The sequence below is a fragment of the Giraffa tippelskirchi genome, chromosome 8 (genome assembly GCF_054371585.1).
Source record: "Giraffa tippelskirchi isolate mGirTip1 chromosome 8, T2T-mGirTip1v1.2.pri, whole genome shotgun sequence".
NCBI lineage: Eukaryota > Metazoa > Chordata > Mammalia > Artiodactyla > Giraffidae > Giraffa > Giraffa tippelskirchi.
In genome coordinates, this window is record NC_137282.1 from 13,605,342 (window position 1) to 13,632,725 (window position 27,384).

A 27,384-nucleotide genomic window follows, 5' to 3' on the forward strand; every position below is an offset into this window, starting at 1 on the left:
ACATGATCCCTTGGCCTGGGGGACAAGAATGGCCCCAGTATGCCTGCCGTTGTCAACACAGCCCCCTGCCAGGCCTTCAAGGGCTTCTGCTCTCTCCCCCCCCATCCTCTCTGTCCAGACTCAATCTTCTAGCCCTGAAATGCACTCTCTTCTCCAGAACAGGGCATTTTTAAAATTTATTGGAGTACAGTTGCAGCTTCCCACTAGCTCTCTACTTAATGCATGGTGGTGAATATATGTTACATTTTTATACTCACTATCATCCCTTTTAGTGAAAATAAGTATAACAGAGGGCTCCATGGTTCACTGATGCTTTCGCCTAAATAAGGTATTTTTGCCTACTACGCTAACGAAAGAGGTCTTTGTTTTCTAAAACTGAAATTTTGAGTCATTACAGTGTAATATAAATGTTTGGACTTCAGAACGAGATAGAGCTGAATTCAAGGTCCAGCTCTTAAACAAACCTACATTTCCTGCAGTGGCTTTGAATCTTTGGTAATACTACCTTCCTTAAAAAAAAAAAAAAGACAGCACTGATGATGTGTTGAAAAGTATCTTCTGTGGTGTCCCTTGCTAAATTTTGTGTATTTTCTCCTGAGAGCACTGGAAGAACCCAGTGCAGACGTAATCTTTTCTTGCAGAAAGACATGAGAATTGGCAAACAAATTCCTCTCGCTTCTCTTTCCATGCTACTCCACACAATCAAAACATTTAAAAAATCTGATTTTAAGACCGTGTCAAAAGAATATTTTTTGTTGTTGTTGACTTGAGTAGCAGCTGCCAACGGTGCTCAACAAAACATTTAAAAATAATAAAAGCACTGCGATTAGTGTGTTTCCTGGGCAATCATCTTTGCTTTCATTTATTCTCCTCCCCCTCAAAAAAATGCAAAACAAAACATCAAGATGCTCACTGAGCTGAGAGGAATTCTGGGGAAAGTAATACTAGAGGACAAAGTGTAGCAAAGTTATGGGTGTTTAAAGAATTCCGGAAATGTTTTCTTTTTGAGTCCCATTATAATTAGTTTCCTAGCAGATGGAGAGAATGTAAATCGTATCCTAGCAGGAGACAGACACTGGGTTCTCCAAGATACACAGCATGCTGTAAGACAGCTGCTTTCATCCTACGGAGGTGACAGCCTGGCTTGGTGTTTTGTAGGATTTAAAAAATTAATTAATATTTTATTAGATTCAGCTTTATAATGTTTTACAGCTTCTCTACCCCACAATCAGCAAGGAAGAGGGGATACGATGATTCAGTAGCTCTCAGGTCCCAGTAATCTACTGAGAGCAGTTATTTCCATGCAGAGGAGGGTTGTTGTCTAAGGGGACAACAGCATATCACTTGTTGTGACAGAGTCTTAAGAATAATTGTTTATTTTGGAAGGACTAGCATTGTGGGTCTCTTTCTTTGAATCAAGGTTAGTGGGTGCTATGGTAACCAGGTCTCCTAAGAGCTCCCGTAACCTCACATGCCCCTCCCTTTCACCCATCCTACCTTGTTTCATAAGCAATAAGGTTTGTACCCTAGCATTTCATAAACTGTCATCCTCCAGAATTGAAACCAGCAAGATTTAAAATCTAGTTGGTCCTCCTATACATAGGCTCTCATCACGTAGCTCTAAACCCAACCTGGACCTCACATCATTCTAAGAATCTTTCGCGGTTGGTGTCTCATAGGGCAGCTATTAATATTTTATGCACTGGATACCACCCTTCCTGGGAAACTCCACCTTGCCCAGATGAAAAAAAGAAAAAAGGTTTCTTAGAGAGTTAGCTTTGGGTACCAATTGGAAAATGTCACTTCCTAGATTGCTGCTCTGAAGTTAAAGAAAGGGAGAGAGGAATAAGAAGACGGGGATACCAGGAATACCAGTAACTCTAACCCTTCTATCCACTGACTTGGAAGATGATGGGGACATTTACCAGGTGAAGGAGACCTATAAGTGATGTCAGCAGTAGTGGGGTTTTCTGTCTCTGCAGTAGAGCTCTGTGAGTTCCTGTCCACCAAGCCAAATCAAAAGCCATTCTCTATTATCCATGCCCAGTTTGTCAGCACACATGATGCTCTCCATGAGGTTCAAGCAGGCTGAACGCAAGGCCTCCCCAAAGTGTATGCATCTGATGCCTGGAGCAGACATGACCTGGCCATTATGACAAGCACGATATGTAGTCACATATACTGGGGGAGTTCAGTGATCACAGGAGTAAAGAAATGGGTGGTAGGGTGGTGAAAAGAAAGGAAGAATAGAGCAGAAAGCCATTTGTGGAAAAGAAAAATGAAGTGGAAATGAAACCTCAGTGGCAAGCCGTCTGATGGAGAGAAAATTAAATTGTTTTTCAGCTTTCCACGAATCTTTCAAATTATGCTCCATTACAGAAGTCAAATATTTATACATGTTCCCAACCTCTATGCAATCCAGCCCATCCTGACAGGAAAGCTGGTTGGGTTTCCTTGCCAGCCAGTGCCCTTTGGCTTTGGCTGGCCCTGTTGCATCCTCCAGGGTGAGCAGGCATTAGCCTCCTCCAAGTCTTTTCTACCTGAGGCTCTCACCGGAATCCCTGGTGTTGGAATTGTTGTTTAAGTGCTCCTCAGAGGTTATGATTCTTTATCTGATTTTTTTTTTTTATCTGCAAGCATTAAACTTCATCGTTACTTGGGACTGAGTCACTTGCATTAGATCCAGGGAAGCAATGTCCTTAAATAAAGGTTAAAACAGAGGAATTTGCATGACAGGAGTTGTTTTAACAATACCCTGAAGTTCAATTTAGACTGCAAACTTTGAATACTGCTTTCTGGGAAACAGACATCTAGGTCTAGAACATCATAAATAATACATTGATTCATAGAAAACCTCTCTCCATAAGAAAATATGTTAAATATCCAAAAAAGTTGTTCAGGGCCCTGAGAGAGATACTTGTTGTTTTGAATGCACTACAACTATATATAGAGGGGGCAGTTTCTGAAGTAATGACAGGTCTGAAAAGTAAACCAAAAAATATGGCCTTATTTGATTAGAAAATTCTGAATGTTAGAAGTAGAAAGCAATGATGGTGCAACTTTCTTCTAACTCTCATGGCACGGTCAAGGTTTTTCTCTTTGAGATTTGACTTATTTCCATTCTGACAAGCTGGTATATCTTGTGCATGGTTTTTTTTTTTTTGTTTTTTTTTTTTTAATTGAATGCTGTAAAGATAGAAAGGTGAAAAAACCTACAGGGCTCTGCAGGTTATGCTGATAGGCAGAACTGAGAAGTGTGAAAGCCTCCTGTGAGTCCAGATCAGTATCAGTCTCTCAGAAGCTCCAGAGTTAAGCAAATGTACTGTCTCTTGAAGCCCAGATGACTCTGGCTTAAGAAACAATGGTAGACCAGTTGGCTGCTTCTGATGACAATGCTTATCACTGAAAATTTTCATAGAATTCAGTGACAAGGTCATGAGCTGATAATCTTTCCATGCTAAGCAACTATTCAAAAATTCCTTAACATGATACAAAGAGACTCTTAAGTCATCCTGAAATTTTTTTAAGTCTCTAATAATGAAGTATGTGAGTGATGACACATAAATATTTTTACATAAAAATATTGTAAGAGGCATTAATATTTCTTTGTTTCTCAATTTGTGACTACTACTTCCCATCTTGCTCAATTCATTTGGCAGCAAGCATTTCGTCTATTTAGGACAGAATCTCTTGATCCCACCTGGCTGGCCAGAGCTCTCTACAACTAAAACTGATGACCCTTAAAAGCTTTCTCCCTAATATCCAGTTCATTCTACAGGTGAACAGGATTAAAACAGTGTCTCATAATGAACCAATATGAATTAAAACAAACCTACAAAGAAATCTTGCTCTAAGTTGTTAGATGAATTTCTTCAACCTATCCTGAGTGGCAATTTAAACAGGAGAGAGGATAAATGTTATATTACCGGACATGCAAGCACCTTTTCCCCCACCTGTTAGGAATCCATGGATTTATGACAATAGGTTTCCCTGGGTGTAGTCCAAAGTTATACATCTGTGACAGTTTTGAAATGAAATCCAAAGTTTTAAAGGAGGAGGAAAGTCAGGAGTACCCTTACTAGGGTGTGTGATATGCCTGCTGGTTAAAGCAAAGCTATTTCTATTGGAAACCCACTTGGCCAGTACCTGGCATGCAGTGAATGGTTTAATTCTCCAGAGGAATGGGGGGATGTCAAGGACAGAGATCTGAAGACTGAAAGTATTCCCTTTGAAATGCAGCAACTTTGGTTCTTCCAGGAGTTGTCCACCTTGATGCCTTTCATCTGAAACCACTTCCTATAGGACAAGAAAAAGAAAAGAAGCACAAGAATAAAGCACACAATTTCCTCCATATTTTCCTTCCATAGATAGGTATGCTCCCTCACGGGTGTCTCCCAGAAAAAGACAACAGCATGATGGACATGCACTACTTTTATACCCTTCTATCCTTGCAAGGTCAGGGCTAAGGGCTACAGGCTGCTGAGAAATAAGGATCTGGTAACAAAGAAACAATTGTTCTTCATGATTGTATTGTTGAGGCTTTTATATATACTGTCCTTAAAACTAGAAGACCTCCTTTGCACCAAGCAAACTGTAATACTGTTAAGTTTCCACCATTGTATGAATTTCATCCTGCTGTCACCATAATCAAGGGATGTATTTGTACTTAACTTGACCCAGCATGCTATTTCACGAGAAAGGAAGACACAGCTCCTCTCCACTATGGTTCCCTTGTTTGTAACCAACACAGGCATCAATAAGTATGTATCCTTTAGCTCAAAATAAATGCAGAGTGCATGTATCACGTTTATTTGTAGTTAACATTCATGGAAGTTATGCCAAAAGGCCAAGAAAAAATAAGTAGTCAAGTCAGCTTCATCTCAGAAAAAAAAAAAATCAAATTCCTGAGACAAATATTCCTTTATCTTTTACTGAGAAATCTTTATAATTATATCTCATATAAGCACAATTCACATACATTCTAAGAAAACCATTTAATTGGTTCCAAATTTGTGGTGTTTAGAATCCTATCGATAAGACAAATGAAATAACAGATAAGAACTGTACAAAATGTTAAATAAACTACTGAGGGGCGGGGGAGGTGAGGTTCTCAATGTTCTTGGAGATAAGAGATTTTCCTACAATCCTCATTTTAAAAATCACCATTAATTGACTTAAAATTTCCTTACAGAGCTAGGCTAAATAGGAAAACTGAAATCCTTTAGTTACGGTCTATAATCTTCCCAGAGTCTAAAAAAGATTGTAAGAAGCAAGGTAGCTAGGCTTATAAATACAATAAAACTTACATTTCAATTATCAGCAAGTGGAAACAGCTTCAGAAGTTATCTTTTCCATCGCTTGTCTGTGTATAGACTTAACATTAATAAAAATGTTGCTAAGAAGCAGCTTTCCAGCTTTTATCTTTCATGTACACATAAATTATTAATAGGTTGCCAGTGTCTTTTCTCAGGACTAAATCGGTCCATTCCAGTGTCATCTTCTCCAGCTCTTCTGGTGTGGGAGGGGTGTGTCTTGGGGCCCTAAGTCAGCACTGAACTTTCTGCAGTGATGGAAAAGGTTCATATCTGTGTGTTCTAATATGGTATCCACTAGCCAGAGTGGTTAGAGTGACTAAGGAACTAAATGTTTGATTTTAATTAATTTAAATGTAGATATGTACACGTGGTTGACAATTACTACCCTGGACTGGGCAGTACTAGGTAATTCATTATGTTGTGGATCTAAGCATTGGACATAATAACAGGGTGGCCAGTGTCTAATGAGGGCTGCAAACAGTAGAAGGAAAGAGGCAGGGAGGGAGGAAACAGAATTAACGCCATATGCTGACTTTAGGTCTTTACAGATGCTGGTCTCTGTCCCCTCTTTTGAGATTTAATGAATGTCCAGCAGAGTGATGCCTGAGCTGGGCTCTGGGTGGACAGAAATGAAACACCAAGGAGCTCATAGTCTAGAGAGAGGGTTGGAACAGTGAGCATGTGAGTGTAACATAGTATCTGAGTATTACAAATATGTATATTCCCAAAGGTTAAGGCAAGATAGAAGGTGCCTAACCCAGATGGGCAGAGAGGCCAGGGAATAAATTGGGAAATTAATAGAGGAAGTGACATTTGAACTGAACCTAGAAGTGAATATAGGGGCTACTCATGGGAAAGGGAGGGAGAGTGTATTCCAGACACTGAATGGACTCTCCACAAAGGTACGCTGGGATAGAAGGTTACGGTGGAAAGTGTATGGCTGGAGATGATGGAAAGTACAAGGGAGGAGCCAAACCATGAATTTTCCCTTACCATGCTAAGGACTTGCATTTTTGTTTAATGTCATTGGGTTTAAGGGAGCATGGGAATCTTCTGGGGGGTACATATACTCAAGAGAGCATTCATCTTGTAAACCAAAAACGGAAGGCACAGGCGTCTAATCACATTTCTGTGTGGTCTTTGGCAAGTCACTTAATCCTTAAGCTTCAGTTTTTTACTTGGGCTTATTTACAGCCAAACAAAATCACTAGCACGGTAACAGACTAACTTCTTTTTGCCATTCTAGTGCAAGATTAGAATCAGGGGCAAATATCAAATTTGCTTATTCAAATCATATTAAAGTCATGAAGTAACAACAGTGTTGACTTGTCAAAGTACTGATATATTTGATTAGGCACTCTGAGGTATACCCTGTTCTTTAATGCCTGAAAGTACAGAGAAATAAACCAAGGTCAGGAGATGAAGTGGCTTGTTCAAAGTCATGCATTACTTGGTGTAGAGCTAGGTTACTTTAATATTTACAAACAACATAGCATTATCCCACTTGAAGGGAATTTAAGGTGCTTAGCGATTTAAAACTTGATTATTTACAGAGGAAACCATGGAGATGCACCCTCAAGAAAGTAATTTGCCTATAGTCATATGGGATAGTGACAGAACCACTGTATACGATCATTGTTCATGGTCTAGTATTTTAAATGTTTATTTTAAACTGGAATATAGCCAATTAGCAATGTTGTGATAGTGGATAGCAAAGGGACTCAGCCATATACGTACACATATCCATTCTCCCCCAAACTCCTCCCCCATCCAGGCTGCCACTCAACATTGAGTAGAGTTCTCTGTGTTACATAGTAGGTCCTTGTTGGTTATATGGTCTAGAATTTTTTCTACTAGATTTCCCTGCATTTTCCTATACTATACTTGATTTTTTAAGAGTCATATGAAGGTCAGACTGCTATTAACACTGTCCCATAAGTAATTTTTCATTGGTGTGAAACACATGTAAAGATGACCTAAGTCAGTCTGTTTTTGCCCTAGGGTTATTTATACTATCTAAGCCGTTCCTGAGATGCAGAATGGAGGGTATTAAGAATTTTTAAAATGGATGGGCTCAGTTGCTCAGTCGTGCCTGACTGTTTCTGGCCCCATGGCCTGTAGCCCAGATGGCTTCTCTGTGCCTGGAATTCTCCAGGAAAGAATACTGGAGTGGGTTGCCATGTCCTCCTCCAGGGGATCTTCCCAACTCCCAGGGATCAAACTCTCATCTCTTGCATCTCCTTCATTGGCAGGTGGATTCTTTACCCCTAGTGCCACCTGGGAAGCCATTTAAAATGGATATCCACTTATAATTATCACTGAGGAAAATCATAGCCCTTAAAGATTTCTGCTTTAGGGCCCCTATTTAAATACAACCATGATTTATGTTTGCTTTTGTTTTTTAGCTTGCTTACTTTAATCTCTACATATTGAGCCCCCAGTACGAACCAACTACATATAATTAAGCGTCTTGTAATCTTGTATAAAATATTAAGCAATTATAAGCTATTGTGTAACAAAACAATTATTAAAACAAAGAAGCCCAATAATGAACTAATCACTGTGTTGACGTATCTATAAAGGCACAACTAGCTTCAGAGTATAAGCTTCAAAACCTTCTCCAAATAGGATAAATTGTACTTAACCTAGAATTCCCCATTATACCCCTTTAACCTATTGTGTTTTACCTGGGGGCTGGGCCTAGACACAGAGAAGTCAATGGCAACCCACTCCAGTGTTCTTGCCTGGAGAATCCCAGGGACGGGGGAGCCTTGTGGGCTGATGTCTATGGGGTCGCACAGAGTCGGACATGACTGAAGCGACTTAGCAGCAGCAGCAGGGCCTAGACATCTGTATTTTTAAATACCTCTCAGATGATGCTCATATCCAGCCAGGTTTGGGAATCAGTGCTACTAACAGCTGTACTGAGCTACTTGTGAGTCATTCACATGGAAGAATCACTCCAAGAGCGGAGTCTGATATCCATCCGATTCTTTCCTATCTGCCTCCTATATGACAAGGGTTTTTTGTTAAATTCCTGGGGGTCTACTGTTAAATTGATACCTGTGTTAATTAAATTAGAAAGAAGGGTCTGGCTGGTTGCTTGTATATAAAATGTACCTGAAGGCTGTGGCTAGTGGTTTTTCTGCCTCCTCTATTTCATCATTTCACACTGGGGGTTGCTAGTCATCCAGGGCTGGGAGCTGTGGCCAGGAGGAACTTGTGCGGTGTGTGTCGCTGAGCCGTTTATGTTGATTTAATGAGACAGACAGCAATATTCAGGTGTGCTTCAGGGATACTAAAACAGGCAGGCTGAATTTACATATTTATGAGACAAAACTGTTTGAACTTAAGCACACACACACATATACACATACGGAAATTATGTCGCCGTGGTGTTTTCCTTTAAATGCTGTACGTGAGCAATATTTCCCAAGGTTGCATTATTGATAAACACAAGAACTATATCTGGAGGAAATCCTTTGAAATTAGATTCTAAATCCACATTAATGCCAAGTAAGTAATGAGGACCAAGGGGTACTGCATAGGAGTGCTGGAAGCAACGGAGAAAAACGTTAGTTGTTTTTTCTTTTCGTTTTTTTCCCCCTAAGATATGGCAAGTGCTTAATTCCTTGCTTTCCCTATGTCAAGGTTTGTTTGAACTTATGTTTGTGGGGAGAGAGAGAGAGAGAATGCAAGCACAGTAACAGAAACTCAGGTCTTAGCATATTACAGCTTTGAAAATAAAGCACCATTTTACAACCTTTGGTTTGAATTCATCAAAAACAGCAATGTCAAACACACAAACATAAAATTGCAGCTCTAATTATTACAGAAATACAGGAGCAGGAAGTCATTGGTCCCTTTCTCACCTTCGGGCAGATGGCATTTGTTTGTTTGTTTTCTAATAAAGCCTATCTGAGCTGATTTAATTTTCTATAGAGATGGTTTTAGATCTATTTAACATATCTTCAAAAGTCTGAAACTAAATTAATTATGTCTTACCAAGGTGCATGAAGTATTTTGTTTTTATCATTCAAAGAAATTGCTACAAGGACTCAGATGAAATATCCTCAGAGCAAATGGGAAGCAAGCATAGCAGCCTTGCAGGGGGCACAGGAGAAGGTGGTGGTTGTTGCTTAGTTGCAAAGTCATGTCTGACTCCTTGCAACCCCATGGACTGTAGCTAGGCTCCTTGGTCCATGGCATTTCCCAGGCAGGAATACTGGAGTGGTTGTCATTTCCTTCTCCAGGGGATCTTCCCAACCCAGATTGAACCCTTGTCTCCTGCACCAGCAGGCAGATTCTTTACCACTGAGCCACCAGGGAAGCCCAGAGGAGAAGGAGGGCCTGGCTAAAAGTGAAGAGTGTGTGTGTGATTAAAATCCTCTAAAGGATTTTTTTTTTTTTTTTTGGTGGGGCCACTATCTGGCCAGGTACCCACCTAGTTCTGTGAGGACAGGAGAGTCGGGTCTAGAAGCTGCCCTTCTTCCAAGGATTTCCAGTAAGAGGGTGAGCGTTTACATAATTGGGGGACATAACTGATGGCATCACTAACTCAATGGACATGAGTCTGAGCAAACTCCAGGAGACAGTGAAGGAGAGGGAAGCCCAGCGTGCTGCAGTCCATGGGGTTGCAAAGAGTCAGACAAGACCTAGTGACTAAACAACAACAATTTCCCAGGGAGATGGAAGGGACATGAAAATGCAATCATGTCCTTTAACTAGGTTTCCTTCTTGGTTACAAGCCCAGTTCTGGCTGGGCTCAGATTTTTTCACTTCTTTGAGCTATGAAAGACACACTACAATAAAGACAGCAAGTGTCACAGCCACGCTGGCCTCTCTTTCCAAATCATGACGAACATGTTCGTTACAGTGATAACTGAGGCAAATTCCAGGGTAGGCAATTTCTGCAGAAATGCTTTATGAAAAAAACTACCTGTGAATTTTTACTAAGAAGTTAGGGTTCTATTAGAGTTATAGCAGGTGACTCATCACTGCATATAAGATGCTCAGCTCACACCACTCAAGTTGGGGGGAGCTAATAATAATGTGTGAAGTCTTTTAGAGGTTCTGAAAGTATCCTGTTGCTATGACTTTCTTCAAGTGGAATTATTTTAATGGCTTTGTAATTATATATTTCTCTCTAATTAAATACTACACATGAAGCCGTGAAAAATATGACATAGATGATTTGGGATACAAAGGTAGTTTAAATGAACTCAGGGAGAAGGTCGTGAACATGTTCACTTAGCAAGATAAATATCCAGAAAGCAAGATTCCTTTCTTGCACAAAACTCAGAGACTAAGACCAGGCAGTGAATGGTTATGTTCAGAAAACCTATGAGTTATGTTTTAATCTTTTCAGATTCAGGCCAGAAAAGTTATTCAGCCAAGCCTGGTGATCTCTCAGAACCCCAGGGGAAAAGCATGGCCTTTGCTGCTCATGACAGCTGTCACATACATCCTGTCAATAACAAGTACAACCCAACTCAACTCTAAAATCAGGTTTATTGACATAATAGGAGAGAGAAGGAATCACTGGAGGTAAATAGACTCTGACAAATGGGCCAGAGGTATCTCCACTGGAAAACATTTCTCTACAGCAAAATTAAAGAATTTTAGAAAGTCGCTCTCAATGAAATAAAGACATTTATATTCAATTAGAGGGAGCATGCCAGTTTCTCAAGCATTGATTAAAAAGGATCTGCTACCCACAGGAATGGATAGTGGTTTGAAAAGCTGTGGTTTGAGCTTCATTTTCATGATTCCCACGGCAATTCATCTGTGAACAGCTGAGCTGTTCTAGAATCTGGTAGCAATCAGTAGGAATGAAAATACATTATCTGCAAGTCACTTAGAAATTCCTTGGGCAAATGTCTAACTTGCTGGTAATGTATACATTAGCAGTGAGAGTGTTATTCAAAGCAAAATCCAAACTGGTTATGAGGTCTTAATTCCAAGGCGGTTGTGATGAACAGATCCTCAGGGTAACCCTAGTTAGCAGTGGGTTACCCATATGACACAGGAGACTGGAAATCCACCCCAGCCCTCCATGTTTACTGAGATTTCAAAATCTGCCTGAATTACTAAACAACCAACTAGTGTGATGGTGCATTTTACAACTATTCAGTGGTGGTAGTAACCTCAGTTAATTTTCTGTTTGAAGTATAGTTGATTTACAATGTTAGGTTCATTTCTGCTGTACTGCATAGTTCTTCAGATATATGCATAGATACATTCTTTTTTATAGTCTTCCCTATTGTGGTTTTAGGCTACCTACTCCAGTATTCTTGGGCTTCCCTTGTGGCTCAGCTGGTAAAGAATCTGCCTGCAATGCGGGAGACCTGGGTTCGATTCCAGAGTTGGGAAGATCCCCTGGAGAAGGGAAAAGGCTACCCACTCTAGTATTCTGGCCTGGAGAATTCCATGGACTGTATAGTCCATGGGGTCGCAAAGAGTTGGACATGACTGAGTGACTTTCACTTTTACTTTCTACTGTGGTTTATCATAGGATATGGAATACAGTTTCCTGTGCCATACAGGCAGACCTTGTTGTTTATCCATCCTATATATAGTAGTTTGTGTCTGCTAATCCCAAACTCCTGATCTCTCCCCTCCCATCCCCCTGGCAGCCTCAAGTCTGTTCTCCTTGTCTGTTTCTGTTTCATAGATGAGGTCACTGTGTCATGTTTTTAGATTACACATATTAAGGTGATATCGTATGTCAGGCGATTTTTGATTATTCAATGTCCATTAGGTATGTTTATCTTGCAGAAATCCTCTTATTACAGGGTCTCAAAAGCAGAGGAAGAGTTTAAAATGCCATTCATAGGTTGAGGTTTAACTGCTTATGCTGACGTTCTTGACAAAATGACACCCCTCATGAGAAGGTTCTCTTGTGAACAGTCAGATACTGAAGTGTGCCCTTTATAATGGCCTGTGCTACTTAAGAGATAGGGAGAATGTGGGCACATAAGCTGGCACTGTGTCACCTTTACTGGCTTATGTTCAGGATTCAAGTCATCTTATCTCTTCCATTGGTAAACATGAGATTTCCAGCTAAGTGTCTTAAAAGCTAGTTACTTAGGAAAAGCATAATGGGCTTAATGATTCAGAACTGGAATAGCTGGGACCCGGGATGAGGTGAGTCAGGAGAGCTATGCTATTTATATACGGGCAGAGCTTACACAAGCACTTCTGCATTATTTTTGCTGCTATTAGTAAACTTGTACTCTTTGAGAGGTGCTAATTCAAAAAGGATCATACGTGATTAAAAGCAGCAAAAATGGAAAGGAACTATCTCTGCCCTAATAAATCTAAAAATTAACAGACTGTGTGTTCAGGATGTCATGGGACTACCTACTGAGAGGGATGACTTATAACTGTTGTCCCCGAACTACGACCTTCAGGTGATCCAACCACCCGTCTCATCGCTCAACTGCACATCAACTAACTTTTGTTCCTGTGGTTCATGCCATTCTCCTCTCTGGACATGGTATCCCTCCTCTTTAGGTCTCAGATCTCATTCCTCCAAGAAGGTTCCCAAAGGATCCTCAAAGCCTTCTCTCTCACAACTGGGCCTCTCCTTCCTGAATTATGACTATCCTTCTAGTCAGTTTTCTCATTTAGCACACAGTGTTGTGTGTTGGTTTACCCCTCCTCTCTTCTTGAGTGCCAAGTATCTCATCGTACCTTCAGCACATCAAGGGGCACACAGTAACACAGCTCTGGTTTCGAGATGGGTATCCCCATTGAGCCAGTGATGTGGGTTCATTGTCCAGACCCACCGTCTGCAATCAGATTCTCTATTGACACCGATCTGTAGGAAACCCCATGTTCTCATGACACCACAAGAGGAACTAGAGAAAAAGCTGACCTGAAATGCCCAAGGGGTGTTGTCCACACAGTAGACCCTCAAGTTGTAGTCCAGAGAGTTACAGGACATGCAGCCAAAAACCGCCACCTTGAGCTGCTTCACGGCACAGTCTGTGATGGGTTCCCCGGTGAGGGCGTACGTCCCAAAACTGTCTAGGAGCACGTGACATGCAAAAGGGTCCAAAAGGCAGTAGCAGGATGTGGATTCATCCTCCACCGACATCACTTCCTGTTGGGAAAAGGCGTCTTGAATTCTCTCAGCTTGGGAAACACAATGTGAGTTAACAGTCACTTTGCAAGGACAGGACATTTTTTTCAGAATATTTTTATTGAACTCATTTTCTTGGTGTTAAATGTTTTCCTTTTATCAAAATAACTGCTGACATTAGGAGCTGAAGGAACGGCTATATTCAGTGTAGAGTAGGAATTCGATTTAGTAGGTTATAACAAACATCACTTCAAAGCTCTACAATTTTCGGTTAATTTGTTCAAGGCCAAATTAAAAAACAAAAACAAGCAGCCTTGAACCTTAACATCAATGAGCAAACTTTTATGTTTTTTATAAAGATCTATTTCTGAAAACCTCTTCCAATATCCTTAAGGTAATGTTTACTTTCTTTCAAATATTTTATCCTCTTTTCACTCCATCCAAATCATGCATGAGGGACCATCCAATAAATGGTTTGAATAAGATGTATCAGAGTATTTCACCCTCCCTGCTAAGGTATGTGTGACCGATTTGATAGAGAGTAAATCTAACACTGTCTGGATGTAGATGACTGTGAGGAAGTGCTGGGAAGAAAAACTAATGTGGTAAAAATCAAGGCAAAGCAAGATATAATGAAAAAGGGCCCCAAATCCGGCCCCTTTATGAAACCCATGGATCCTCACACCCCTGGGAATTCCCCTATGGTTGTATCACAACTGAATAAATAGCAGAATGCATTTTCAACAAAAAAGAGGGACTAGTGTCACGACAGAGCTGCGCAGGGTAACTGTAATCCACTGAAGCAACTGGGAATTTTCTTCTCCTCAAGAAACATGATTTTCCTTTTACTTCCTTCTCCTGAAGCACCTCCTGGGAGGTAAGATCCCAGGGCTAGCTGGAACAGGTCATTGTGTTCCAACAAGATAATTCATCTGCTTTCAGGCAAACTCACTCCAGACAGACATCAAAGGAATCCCCATCGGACAGATAAATCAGGTTTCACTTAAAATAGCCAGCCCCCTGCAATCTTTCTTTGCTGTGACCGGCTCTCTTGTCCTTACTTTTCTCTTGTGGATTCTCAGTTTGTCTCTTTTCTTCTCTCCCTGTACTGTTTCTTACATGCACTCACATACACAGGGAAAGCCAGAATGATTTTCAGTGCATTCATTAATTCAGCCACACCTACCTCACAGCTACTCTGTTCCTGAATACTTCCATATAAATTTGTTACAATCCCTATTTTGGCAAAAACAGATAGTGATTCCTTTTATGAATACAGCTGGCTTACCCTGGGCCTCTTCCCTAATTCTCACAGAGGCCATAGGGAAAGTCAGTTGGGACAGGGAAATGGCCTGGGAACCAAGGCAGGAGTCAGAGTCTCATGTATGAAAGGCAGGTGCACAAGGGTACATGCCTGTGGGGGTGATTACAACTGTATTCTAAAATCAAAAGAAAAAGCTTCATATCCTCTCTGGCTTCTTTTTCCCATTATGACACATGTGACGCACACACAACTAGCCAATACCTTGAGGATGTTGTAAATACTGGCCGCCAACCCCCTGAAAAACAAGCAAACGCTTACCAATTTCACAGCTGACTTGTGCGAAGAGAAGGTAAAGTTAATTCCATTCCACAGGTGGAACCTAAACCCTGTGTTGTTTTTTTTTTTTCTTTTTTTAAAGCTTTTTATGTTATAGTGGAGTATAGCCAATTAACAATATTGTGATAGTTTCAGGTGGACAGTGAAGGGACTCAGCCATACACATACATGTATCCATTCTCCCCCAGACTCCCCTCCCATCCAAGCTGCCATATAACACTAAGCAGGGTTCCCTGTACTATACAGTAGGTCCTTGTTGGGTATCCATTTTAAATATACCGGTGTATACATGTCCATTCCAAACTCCCTACAGCTGTTTTTTTTTTTTTTTTTAAGGAAGGCTCTCGGGTCTCACCTCCCACTTGCCCTGCTGGGTCCTCTTCTTTAAATGGATGTTCCAGTGCTCTGAGCTGACGTCCGCACAGTGTGGGATGGTCAGGGCAAAGGGAGTGGTGACGATCATGTCGGGGGGACCACAGGTGACTTCCGGACTCAGGAGCACCTCAGATCCATCCGACTGGAGGCTGTATGGTTGGGAAAGAATAAAAGAGAGAAACATGTAAAGGAGGGGAGGGTGTACCTGGATGAGAATTTAGTTATAGGGGTTATTAGCAAAACCCTTTCTGGGACACCCTCCTGGGGAACGCCACCTCCTGGAGGGCACCTGGTCAGGACTACAGACATCTATCTTGAACCACTCAAGCATACAGACTAAGGGTGAACCTAGATTTCATATCTAGGTTTTTGAAAACCAAAAGGACAAATGCTTCTTCAGAAAGACAGGGCAGAACAGTAGAAAGAAAAGACCTGGCTGGCATGTCACACACCAGCTGCTGAATCCTTATTCTTGTTGATAATATTATCAACGACCAAAGCCAAAGTTGTCATAGAAATGACCAATTTGGTAATCTTACCACCACGTTCTTTTCTCCCAACAACACATCCTACAAATATGTTTAATGCTAGTCAGCAACAAAACAAATTATTTTTGTAAACAAAGCAACATTTCAAATGAATCCAGATTGAATGTCTCTTCTGGCTTCGAAAAACATTTATTTTCTGTCAATGTGCAAATACACAAGTTATATAGTGATAGCACGGTAGACAGTTATAAACTGCATAATCAAATACATAAATATATATCTTTCATCTTTTCCTATTTTAGCTATAAATTTAAAATCATTCTATCTAAACCTGGTGTTCATTTTTTCCTGTATTGTGAATAATTTACAACAAAAAGGCAGAGCCACGAAACACATCAAAGAAATTTGACTAAAAAGAAATAATACCACCTGACTGAATGCCTCCCTGTTCCATTTTTGTGGCTTTTGTTTTTAATCTCTGCCCCTAAACAGTAAGATGGGGTGGGTTATAGGACAGCGATCAATGAGAACCCAGAAGTCTACCCATTTTTGTGTTTTAGAAAAAGCTAGTTGATTTTTTTTTTTTTTTGGTATTTTCACTTGTAAGAAATATACTGATTCAGAATATAGTCTATAAAGCAATTCAGGAATCTCAGATGAACAACGCAACGTGAGAGCTAGGACTGGTAGTGCTGCCTAAGCTCTCTCTCTTCTCACTGAGGAAGGGCATTTAAGAATGTCATCCCTGATCAAGAGAGTAGGATGAAGTTAGTACTAAAAGATACTATCTTTTCAGTGATCGTGTATAAACAACCAGGGTTTTCGCGAGCACATCTAACATGTTATTTCTGAATTGCTTTTGTTGATACTGCTTGTTTCCCTCTCTGGTCAGTCATGGTCACCCTTTAGCTCATTGTCTATAATTTGCTGCTGCAACAAAAGTCAAGGCAGATAAGCAAGGAGGAGCATCTCATATCTCCTGTACCTAAAGCAGACCTGAACATGATCACAGGGTCTTCCTCCCTCCCCAAGAAGCTGCCTTCCCCAAAGTCAGCCTTCCACGTAGGCAACCAAAGTTATCAGCTCTTCCTTTCCGGTCAAAATATAGGCAAAACGGAAAATATGCCTTTTATGCATTTACATCTCTAAGCAGGGCAGGCCAAGTTAGGGTGGTGGTGGGTGGGTCTGGAAAGTCAGGTATTAGTAATCACCAACGTTCTGTGAACAGCCTAGAATGCTCTACTCGAGGTTTGAATCGAATGTGAATTTCCAGCGAGGGCTCTAGCCAGCATGAGGCAGCAGTCCGCGCGTGGATGCCTGCCAGCGGCCATTAGCGTGCTTTCCGGGTAACTGCTGTCTGCATCCTCACAGACAGGGATAGCTGGCGTGCGTATGAGTGACCGAGGACAAGCTCCTAAAAGAACTTTAATAGCTTGCAGAGAAGCATTCCCCCTTGTTGAACATGTTGTTCAAACATATGGGAATTGGGGGAATTATTTAATGCCAAATGAACTGAAAGCAGCTCATTAGATGAACTCTCACACTCGTTGTAATAGAAGGTGCCTTTTGGTAATAACTTAAAACAGCATTAGGAGTTGGAGAGGGTACATGTAGAAACTTAGGTGGGACCTGGGATGGGACTTCGCGTTAAGCAGACGTTGGACATTTCCGGAAGCGCAAAGGAAATAAGACTTCTGTCTAATCCTCCTACTGTGCAAACAGTGTCTGTGTGTGTAGGTCTGTCTCTGGTGAAGGAACAAAACTTAATCTCTCCGTTTTTTTTCCCCTCTGTGATTAATAATGATTTGCCCTTTTCTGCCACCTTCTATCGGGGGCAATCAGGGAGATTTACAAATATTAATTAAAGTGCTCCACACACCTGTGTAGGCAGGTATTAACAACATAAGGTCACAGAGCAGACAGTCAAAGAGATGGTGGCAAAGTCACCCCGGATTTCTGATTTCCGGAGCTCCGGAGCCCTGTGGCCAGATGCGCTGTGTTTCTCTGTTGGTGCTAGGAGATGGCTGGTCCTCTGTCCCAAGTGAAGATGGAGGAAAAATGTCATCCAAGTCGAGTCATGGATACAGACCTAGGACATCTGGGGACAACAGGGCTGAGGAAAGAAGCTCATAACTGGGCACAAGCCGAAGATGTGTAAGGCAAGTGTGGATGGGATTTAAGTTTGCCCACATCATATTGAGTTCAGCAAAGTCCATTTGGGTTTTTCCATAAGACGTTATGGGAAACCCCATGAACTTTTCGGCCAATCCGGTATTACATACACCAAGGAAGTATCCGCGCTCTTGCTAGGGGTTAAAAAAAGGGCAACACATTCTTCTAAAATTGCTGTGAGCTACCAATAATTGGGAACTAATAACAGAAGTGATTTTCTGGACCATAATATGAACAGCCTCTCTGTGCATCACACACACTAATGTATGAAAAGTCTGGTTGTATGAGATGTTTGCTATTTAATTTTTTCATTTTGTTACCAGCCCCTGCCTTTTCTCCATATATATGCTGTACATGTTTATGAATGCTGATATAAAAAGATCCATAATTTAAGAGCCAGGTCTGTGTAAGCAGGTGGCTTATTGATCAACTGTATGGAAACATGGTTGTGAATTCAAATTTCTGCTCTGGCAGTGCAGCTGAGAGTTCTGGGGAAAATGCTGCCATCTCTTTAGCTTTGATGTCCCCAACCACCAAATAAATATACATGGCAGGAGAGGGTGCTAGGAAAGGGCATGGGGCCTCTTGTCTGTGAGTCTGCAAGACAGAAAGCCCCACATGGCTAACCCTGGTGAATTACCAGCGAGAGAACCAAGAGTAGCAGAGGAGCCGCCGAGAACAGAGAAGTAGGGAAAAGAACTTTACCGTGTCTTTTCTGAGTGCTTCATGCCACTGTCTCTGATACCACATCCCTCCACTGACCTTTTCTGTGTCAAGAAAACCAGACAAGGTAGTAGAAGGAAAAGCTCTGTGGAGCCTCACTTGCCTCCCATAACACGTAACATCTACTCTAGGACTTCCCTGGTAGTTCAGTGGTTAAGACTCTGCACTTCCAGTGCAAAGGTTGTGGGTTCGAATCCTGGTCAGAGAACTTAAGGTCCTGCATGATGTGCAGTGCCCCCCCCCCAAAGAATATACTCTAAGATTGTTCTGGAGTTAAAAGAAGTAAAGCCTAAAAAGCACCTCGTATGTGCTCCATGCATGAGGGTTCTGCTTCTCAATCCTCAACTCCCATCTCTCCTGCCTTTTTTTGAGTCTTATTTTTGCAGCAACTGTGCTCTTGGATGGCTACTTGATTCAATGTGTGCATGCTCAGTTGGGTCTGACTCTTTGCAACCCCATGGACTGTAGATCACCAGGCTCCTATGTCCATGCGATTTTCCTGGTAAGAATACTGACGTGGGTTGCCGTTTCCTACTCCAAAATTTATTCAATAGATTGCCCTTATCTCAACACACTTGTTTTAAGGGGATTTCCAGTGCCTTAGGATGAGTACTATGGGAATTGAAGGCACCTTGGCAGTGGTTTTGTGTTTCCATCATGGTCACTTCTCAACTCAGCAGTCTGAGGAATCCCACTGAAAATGCCAACATCTCGCCCTCTTCCCCCCACTTAAGAAACTGTAGATGTTTCTCCTGCTCTGGAATCTTCCTTCAGATGTCCCCACAACTAGCTCCCTCGTGCCCCACAGACCTTTGCTCCCTTTCCTTCAATAACTAACAAGGCATTTCCCCAGTTATGCCTGAGCAATGTCATTGCAACATTCTTATCCTAAAAGCTGATCTTTGTTTTTCTTTTATTTCATACCCATTGCCTTCCAATGCACTGTACTATTAATTTATTTTTATTTTATTGTTGTACCCCTGCCCAAAGCCCGATATAGGCCACAAGCACTCAAAAATATTTATTGAAAGCATAGGAACCAGTGGTTTCCAGTGACCAAGTATGGAACACTTTGAGCATCAAAGTGAATAATGGTAGTAAAGGATGATAACCCACTGAATAAAGTAAGGAACCAGGAAAGATACAGATATAAATGAACGAATGAATGGGAAGGGAAAAACTCTTCTGTATAGTAACAAACAACCATGTTGCGTTAGTCGCTCAGTCATATCCCGCCAGGCTCCTCTGTCTATGGAATTCTCCAGGCAAGAATACCAGAGTGGGTAGTCACTCCCTTCTCCAGGGGATTCTTCCCTACACAGGGATCAAACCCAGATCTGCACTGCAGGTAGATTCTTTACCACCTGAGCCACCAGGGAAGCCCATACAATAGGAAGCCAACTAATAAGCATTGAATGCCATCATTTGACAACTATCCATATTAATAATTGACTCAGTTAATGATTATGAATAGGATGCTATACACTCTGGTGAAAGTTTGAAGAATAGTAAGAGACTATTTGCATAGCTTCAAAGTATCTTTCCACAAGGTACCTATTAATTACAAAGGATCGACATGACTTTATACTTGAGAACCTTGGTACTACTACTACTACTACTAAGTCACTTAAGTCGTGTCCGACTCTATGCGACCCCATAGATGGCATCCCACCAGGCTCCGCCGTCCCTGGGATTCTCCAGGCAAGAACACTGGAGTGGGTTGCCATTTCCTTCTCCAATGCGTGAAAGTCAAAAGTGAAAGTGAAGTCGCTCAGTTGTGTCTGACTCTTCGAGACCCCATGGGCTGCAGCCTACCAGGCTCCTCCGTCTGTGGGTAGACACCACCTAACCCAAGTTCTCAGTTAATCTTGCCAGTAAAGGGATTAATTTTCAGAACATACTTTTCCTTTCAGAAAAAGTGAAAGGAACTCAGCATCACTTCTGTAACATTCCTGCCAATAATACATATACTGACACTAATCATAGAACTTATTAGACAAATATCAGCCCAACTTGAGGGATATTCACAAACTAGCTAATCTGCACTCTTGAAAACAGTCAATACAATGAACTAGCAACAGACTCAGGAACTAGATTAAAAGAGACCAAAGGTGCATGACAACAGAATGCACCTGAATTTTCATTGCCATTAAGGACATTATTTGGATAACAGGTGATATATGAATAAAGCCTGTGAAGTAGATAATAGTATTGTATCTATGTTAATTTCCTGATTTTGATAATTTGCTTTGGTCATGTAAGAATTTGTGTTTAGGATGCCCACACTGAAGGAAGTATCTGGGGGCAAAGGAATATCTTGTTCACAATGGTTAAAAACTTTGTGTGTGTATGTGTATTTTATTGAGTTGGCCAAAAGTTTGCCTCAACATGGAAAAACTGGAACAAACTTTTTGGCTAACCCAGTATTAACACACATGGAGAGAGAAATAGCAGAACACAGAAAACATACTAAAATGTTAACATTTGTGAATCTGGGCGTGGGAAGGTTGGGAACTCTATACAGAGGCCCCTTGACCACATGGGGGTTTACGGGCACCAACACTCTCTACTAAGTCAAAAACCCATGCATAACTTATGGTTGTCCTTCAACTTCCGTGATTCTCTGTATCTGTGGCTCCACCCCTGTGGATCCAACCAAACACAGCTTGTAGTTATTGAAGATTGAAGTGAACCCATCCAGTTCAAAGCCATGTTGTTCAAGAGTCACCTGTACTATTCTTGCAGCTTTTCCTTAAATTTGAAATTCTGTTGAAACAAACAAAAAGATACTAATGAAGAGGGGCTCAGGTCTAGAATCCCTACAGTGAAATCACTAGGGTCGCTGACAACTGCACAGAATCTGTGATGGTGGTTCTGAACTTGGTGGTGGCAAGGTTGTGGTCCAGACCTTGCCACGTGGGCTCTCACATTCTGCAGTACCATCTGCCCACCAAGGTCAACAGAAGGTCATGGTGAAGGTCAGCTGAAAGGCGGCAAGTGCTGCCCATGGCAGGTCTGGAGCTGCATCCAGGCACATTTGGCTCTTGTTCTCAACATTTCTTGACCCGATTCTAGGCTTGCAGTGTGTCGCTCTTTTTAAACAAAACACTCGGCTCCATTTTTAAAGACGCGGTTTTGACGGTTGTCATGTGCCATGCTGCGCTTGGTAATCATCACTGTCTGCTTTTGTCCTTATGGTCTACATTACAGATGAACGTAGGTTTTTGATCACCTCTACCCAGAGCATCACTCAGGAATGTGGGCAGGAAGGTAATGATAGTTTTACTATGCCAGACCCTGGGTCAATCCATAATTAAATCATATTTTAATGGAACAAACATAAAAAGCCGATAGATGAAAGCTACAGTTAGCTGGCTCCAGCCTCCTACCTGGAGGCTCCTACCTCATTCAGTTTCCTACCTGAGAAGATACAGAGTTTAAACTATTGTTATTCTTTTTCTCTTTTCCCCGAAATGCTCATACTGACCAACAGTGCTAACATTGCTGTGGATAAAAATCACTGTTTGAGGTTTATGATTTCTCTTGTCTTACTCGAGTCTGATGTGCGTGTCACTGCACAGCTCTGACCAAATCTTTGAGATCAGTAGGAAACACCATCTCAGGATCTCCCAGAGAGACAGGCCCTTTAGAAAGCCAGTGTGGCACATCAGTCCACCCCAACAGTGTGACTAGGTCTCCTGGGGGACTTAACTCCAGTGGGCTTCCCTGATGGCTCAGACGGTAAGAATCTGCCTGCAATGTGGGAGACCCGGGTTCAATTCCAGGGTGGGGAAGATCCCCTGGAGAAGGGCGTGGCAACCCACTCCAGCATTCTTGCCTGGAGAATTCCATGGACAGAGGAGCCTGGTGGGCTACAGTCCATGGGGTCACTAAGAGTCGAACATGACTGAGCGACTAACCAACAACATCTGCTCTGTAAACAGGATTTATTTTTTAAATATTTATTTATTTATTTTATGGCTGTGCTGGGTCTTGGGGCTTCCCTGGTGGCTCAGTGGTAAAGAATCAGCCTGCAATGCAGGAGACCTGGGTTCGATCCCTGGTTCGGGAAGATCCTCTGGAGAAGGAAATGGCAACCCACTCTAGTATACTTGCCTGGAGAATTCCATGGACAGAGGAGCCTGGTGGGCTATATAGTCCATGGGGTCGCAAATAGTCGAATGTGACTGAAGTGACTGAGCATGCATGTGCTGGGTCTTTATCACTGCACGTGGCTTTATGTTTGGAGCAAGTGGGAGCTAGTATTTGTTATGGTGCACAGGCTTCTCGTGGTGGCTTCTCTTGTTGCAGAGCACGGGCTCTAGGTGTTTGGGCCTCAGTAGTTGAGGCTCTCAGGCTCTAGAGTGTGAATTCACTAGTTGTGGTGCATGGGCTTAGCTGCTTCGTGGCATGTGGAATCTTCCCAGACAGGGGATCAAACCCATGTCCCCTGCATTGGCAGGCGGATTCTTAACCACTGGACCACCAGGGAAGTCCTGTAAATACGATTTAACAAAATAGTCTTCTAGAAAGGGAGGATGGGCGATTAAGGGCAGAATAGAGGAAAAAAGTTGAACAAAATCTCTTTATCACAGTCGATTCCTCTTTCAGTCTTTAAGTAGCTGTAAAACTGTAATAAGGTTCTGAATTCCTTGGGCAGCTTGTTTAAAATTATATTCCTGGACACCACCCATGATGATTCTGATTCAGTATTTCTGAGATAGGGACCAGGAACTTGCACTTTTCACTTGCGCTGTCTGCATGCACGTTAGCTAGGCACTACTGTTTGAGGAAAGTGCGGTTCTTGAAAACTTGAGTGATTCTTGAGAAAGCATCTGAAGCCATGCCTTCACAGTGGGGGCGGAGTGGTCTGTTAGATACAGATCAAGTAGGCTTCTGAAATGGAACTGAGATGCTGGTCAAGTTGAAATGCTCACTATGAAGGCTTTGGATGAGGCCACTATGGTTGAAAAATGCAAATACACAGGGTCAGTTCCTCCCATCGCCTTTATCTAAATAGTACGTGTATTAATACAGAAGGTTGCCCGGTTGGGGAGTTGATGAGCAGTCACTGGAAATAATGTTACAGCTCTTTGCACCATTCTGTGCCATTAGTTGGGGCAGGAGAGGAGCAGTTAGAACAGTGGATTACAACAAGCAACGAGTACCATTTACAGAGGATGGAAGCATCTGGCTTTACTACTAAAGGGCTTAAAGATCAGTGTCACCCACTTGGTATTATCTGAAATAGGATCATGGGTGGGGAGTTGGCACATGGGATTTGGGGTTGGGAGGGCAGTTACACACAGGCTGGAAGAAGGATTTGACTTTGCTGAAATGTGAGCAACACCCCACTGAGAGATTCAACTGTCTGCATATCTTCAGCGGCTTTAGTTTACACACACATTCATTGGGTGTTTACCAATTAATATACTAAAGGAATCACAAATCATGTGTAAATCACCAGTTCCTAGACACAATTTAAGCCTCATCTTTCATGCAGTGTCGGCGTTTAGCTTTGTTTACTAGGAGAAGTGGAATACTGATGGCTTAGGGAGAGTGCTTTAAAGTGAGCCAGAGAGGGGAGAAGAGTGGATCTCAGTGGTGTGCTGTTAGGACAGGTTTTATCATCTGCTAGGTTGTTTACTTATTGCCATTCTGGATGGGGAAAACAGCCTTCTCTGCAGGAACCTGAATCCGGTGTCAGAGAATCACTTTGTTTAGGTGGGGGCAGGGCAGGGACAGGACACAGGAGTAATCAGGTCAACACCGTCCACACTGGACACTGGATGAGGAGGACAGAAGGGTGTGGAATGGGGTGGAGGCACACTGCCGAAGGCACACCCCCTTGTGACAGAGCTGGGATTAGAATCTCCTGTTAGTGGTGGGGGTCCTGTGGTGTGGGGTAGGGGTACCAGTAGTAGAGGAGACAGATGTTCCCTGGGACGTGGTCTCCGAACCTTGAAGGTGCAATGCTGGCATGAGAATTGGTAAGATCGTATTCACAGACACTAGAGAAAGGAAAACAGCACTTTGGGGAGTGTAGTGTGGCCACAATAGACACTTGTGTTGGTATCCTATTATTGCTGTTCCATAGGCTTGCTGGATTTTACCTTCCTGGTGGCTCAGATAGTAAAGAATCTGCCTGCAATGTGGGAGACCTGGGTTCCATCCCTGGGTCAGGAAGATCCCCTGAAGAAAAGAAGAGGTACCCACTCCAGCATTCTTGCCTGGAAAATTCCATGGATAGAGGAGCCTGGCGGGCTATAGTTCCTGGGGTTGCAGAGTGGGACATAACTGAGCGACTAAACTTTCATAGACTTACTGGATCAAAACAAGACAAATTTATGTTACAGTTATGTAGACAGAAGTCCCAGGGAGCTACAATGGAGGTGTCAGCAGGGCAGTATTCCTGCTCGAGGTTCTGGAGAAGAATCTGCTTCCTGGCCTCTCCCAGCTTCTCGAGGTCACTGGCATTCTTTGGGTGGAAACCCCTTCTTCCATCGGTGAGCTCTGTAAACATCCTCAAATCTCATTATCTGACAGACACTCCTGTCTCCTCTTCAGTTCAGTTCAGTCGCTCAGTCGTGTCTGACTCTTTGCGACCCCATGAACTGCAGCACGCCAGGCCTCCCTGTCCCCTGTCCATCACCAACTCCCGAAGTCTACCCAAACCCATGTCTATCGAGTCGTTGATGCCATCCAACCATCTCATCCTCTGTCGTCCCCTTCTCCTCCTGTCCCCAGTCCTACCCAGCATCAGGGTCTTTTCCAGTGAGTCAACTCTTCACATGAGGTGGCCAAAGTATTGGAGTTTCAGCTTCAACATCAGTCCTTCCAATGAACACCCAGGACTGATCTCCTTTAGGATGGACTGGTTGGATCTCCTTGCAGTCCAAGGGACTCTCAAGAGTCTTCTCCAACACCACAGTTCAAAAGCATCAATTCTTCGACACTCAGCTTTCTTTACCGTCCAACTCTCATATCCATACATGACCACTGGAAAAACCAAGCCTTGACTAGATGGACCTTTGTTGGCAAAGTAATGTCTCTGCTTTTAAATATGCTATCTAGGTTGGCCATAACCTTCCTTCCAAGGAGTAAGTGTCTTTTAATTTATGGCTGCAATCACCATCAGCAGTGATGTTGGAGCCCAAAAAAATAAAGTCTGACACTGTTTCCACTGTTTCCCCATCTATTTCCCATGAAGTGATGGGACCAGATGCCATGATCTTAGTTGTCTGAACGTTGAGCTTTAAGCCAACTTTTTCACTCTCCTCTTTCACTTTCATCAAGAGGCTCTTTAGTTCTTCTTCACTTTCTGCCATAAGGGTGGTGTCATCTGCATATCTGAGGTTATTGATATTTCTCCCGGCAATCTTGAGTCCAGCTTGTGTTTCTTCCAGCCCAGCATTTCTCGTGATGTACTCTGCATAGAAGTTAAATAAGCAGGGTGACAATATACTGCCTTGACGTACTTAGAAGGATCCTTCTGTGGGCTGACTTGCATAATCCAGATAATCTCTCTTTCTCAATGTCCTTAACCTTTCATCCCATCTGCCAGGTCCCTTTTGCCATGTAAGGTGCTAGGGACGAGGGTATGGAAGTCTTTGGGGCTCCATTCTTCTGTCTACCACTGGGCTTTTCATGGCTTGTCCACTTTAAGACCTTAAGACCCCTCTGCTGCTGCCTCCTGACCCACTGCTGTCTCCCGGACACCACACAATCTTTGAGGGGGTCGGTTGACCTGTGGGTTATCTTCATGCTTCAGCTGCAGAAGTTCACGTGCAGAGTGAAGCTCCCTATCTGCCTCTAACTTTATGGGGTCCTGGGAAGTTGTTATGGTTTGTCTTAAAGACTGTAACCAAGGAAGGGAGGTGGTTGATCATGCCGGTTTTCAAAAGGCTCGCTTTAGCAAGCACGAGGGCAGCCCCAGTGTGCGCTGGCGATTTCTCCTGGCATATTTATTAAGCTATAACCAAGTGAAATGGAAAGGATGATATATATTAAATATCTTAATAGGATAGGTTATTTCTACTTCCAGCACAGGCAATAAAAGAGACGGCACATACAAATAAAAATAATTAGAGTATGTGCTGTTCCTTTACAATGCACAATCAAACTCACAAACCAGTGACTTTCCTCTTACTGAATTAAGGTGCCCCTTCCATTCAGACCTATTAACCACATTCACAGACCATTGTTATCTTGTCAATGGCATCTTTAATTAAAAGACTCCTCTGGACCACTCTAATCACTTCACATTGTGAGCTCCTGTGGGCTTCGAATGCACTTTGATTAAAATGATGGCAATTTTCATGCATGCAGTTTGTGTGTGGACCAAGGGGATGTGAGGTGGAGGGAATGGGTAAAGGAGCGTGGTCTGGGGAAGTTCTCTTTTCCGAAAAGAGCAATCATAAAACGACAGTGTGAGAACCCCCCCTCTTCTTTCCCACTTTCTTCCACTATTTTTCTCTTCTCCACCTCATTTTGGGGGTTAATGGCATTATATTCTAACCTTAATGACTCTGTGAAGAAACCACTGTGATTTTACTGCAGAAAAGACTTCAGTTCAATGCGCATTAACCCTTCTAAGCCATTAAGGTACCATTTGATAAATTGCCC

The 27,384-nt window shown here is 42.3% G+C and overlaps 1 protein-coding gene across 14 annotated transcripts in view; it reads right to left on the reverse strand.

The window, feature by feature from the left end:
* The window catches only part of UNC5D (unc-5 netrin receptor D), a 610,447-nt gene that overhangs the window by 25,045 nt on the left and 558,018 nt on the right, over positions 1 to 27,384 (reverse strand). For all 14 annotated transcript variants that reach the window (XM_081523445.1, XM_081523443.1, XM_081523444.1 and 11 more), the window contains 3 exons: positions 15,357 to 15,525; positions 13,195 to 13,422; positions 4,147 to 4,296 (listed from right to left, as the gene is read on the reverse strand). In XM_081523445.1, the coding sequence (XP_081379571.1) occupies positions 4,147 to 4,296; positions 13,195 to 13,422; positions 15,357 to 15,525 (547 nt within the window). The remainder of the gene's footprint in view (positions 1 to 4,146; positions 4,297 to 13,194; positions 13,423 to 15,356; positions 15,526 to 27,384) is intronic.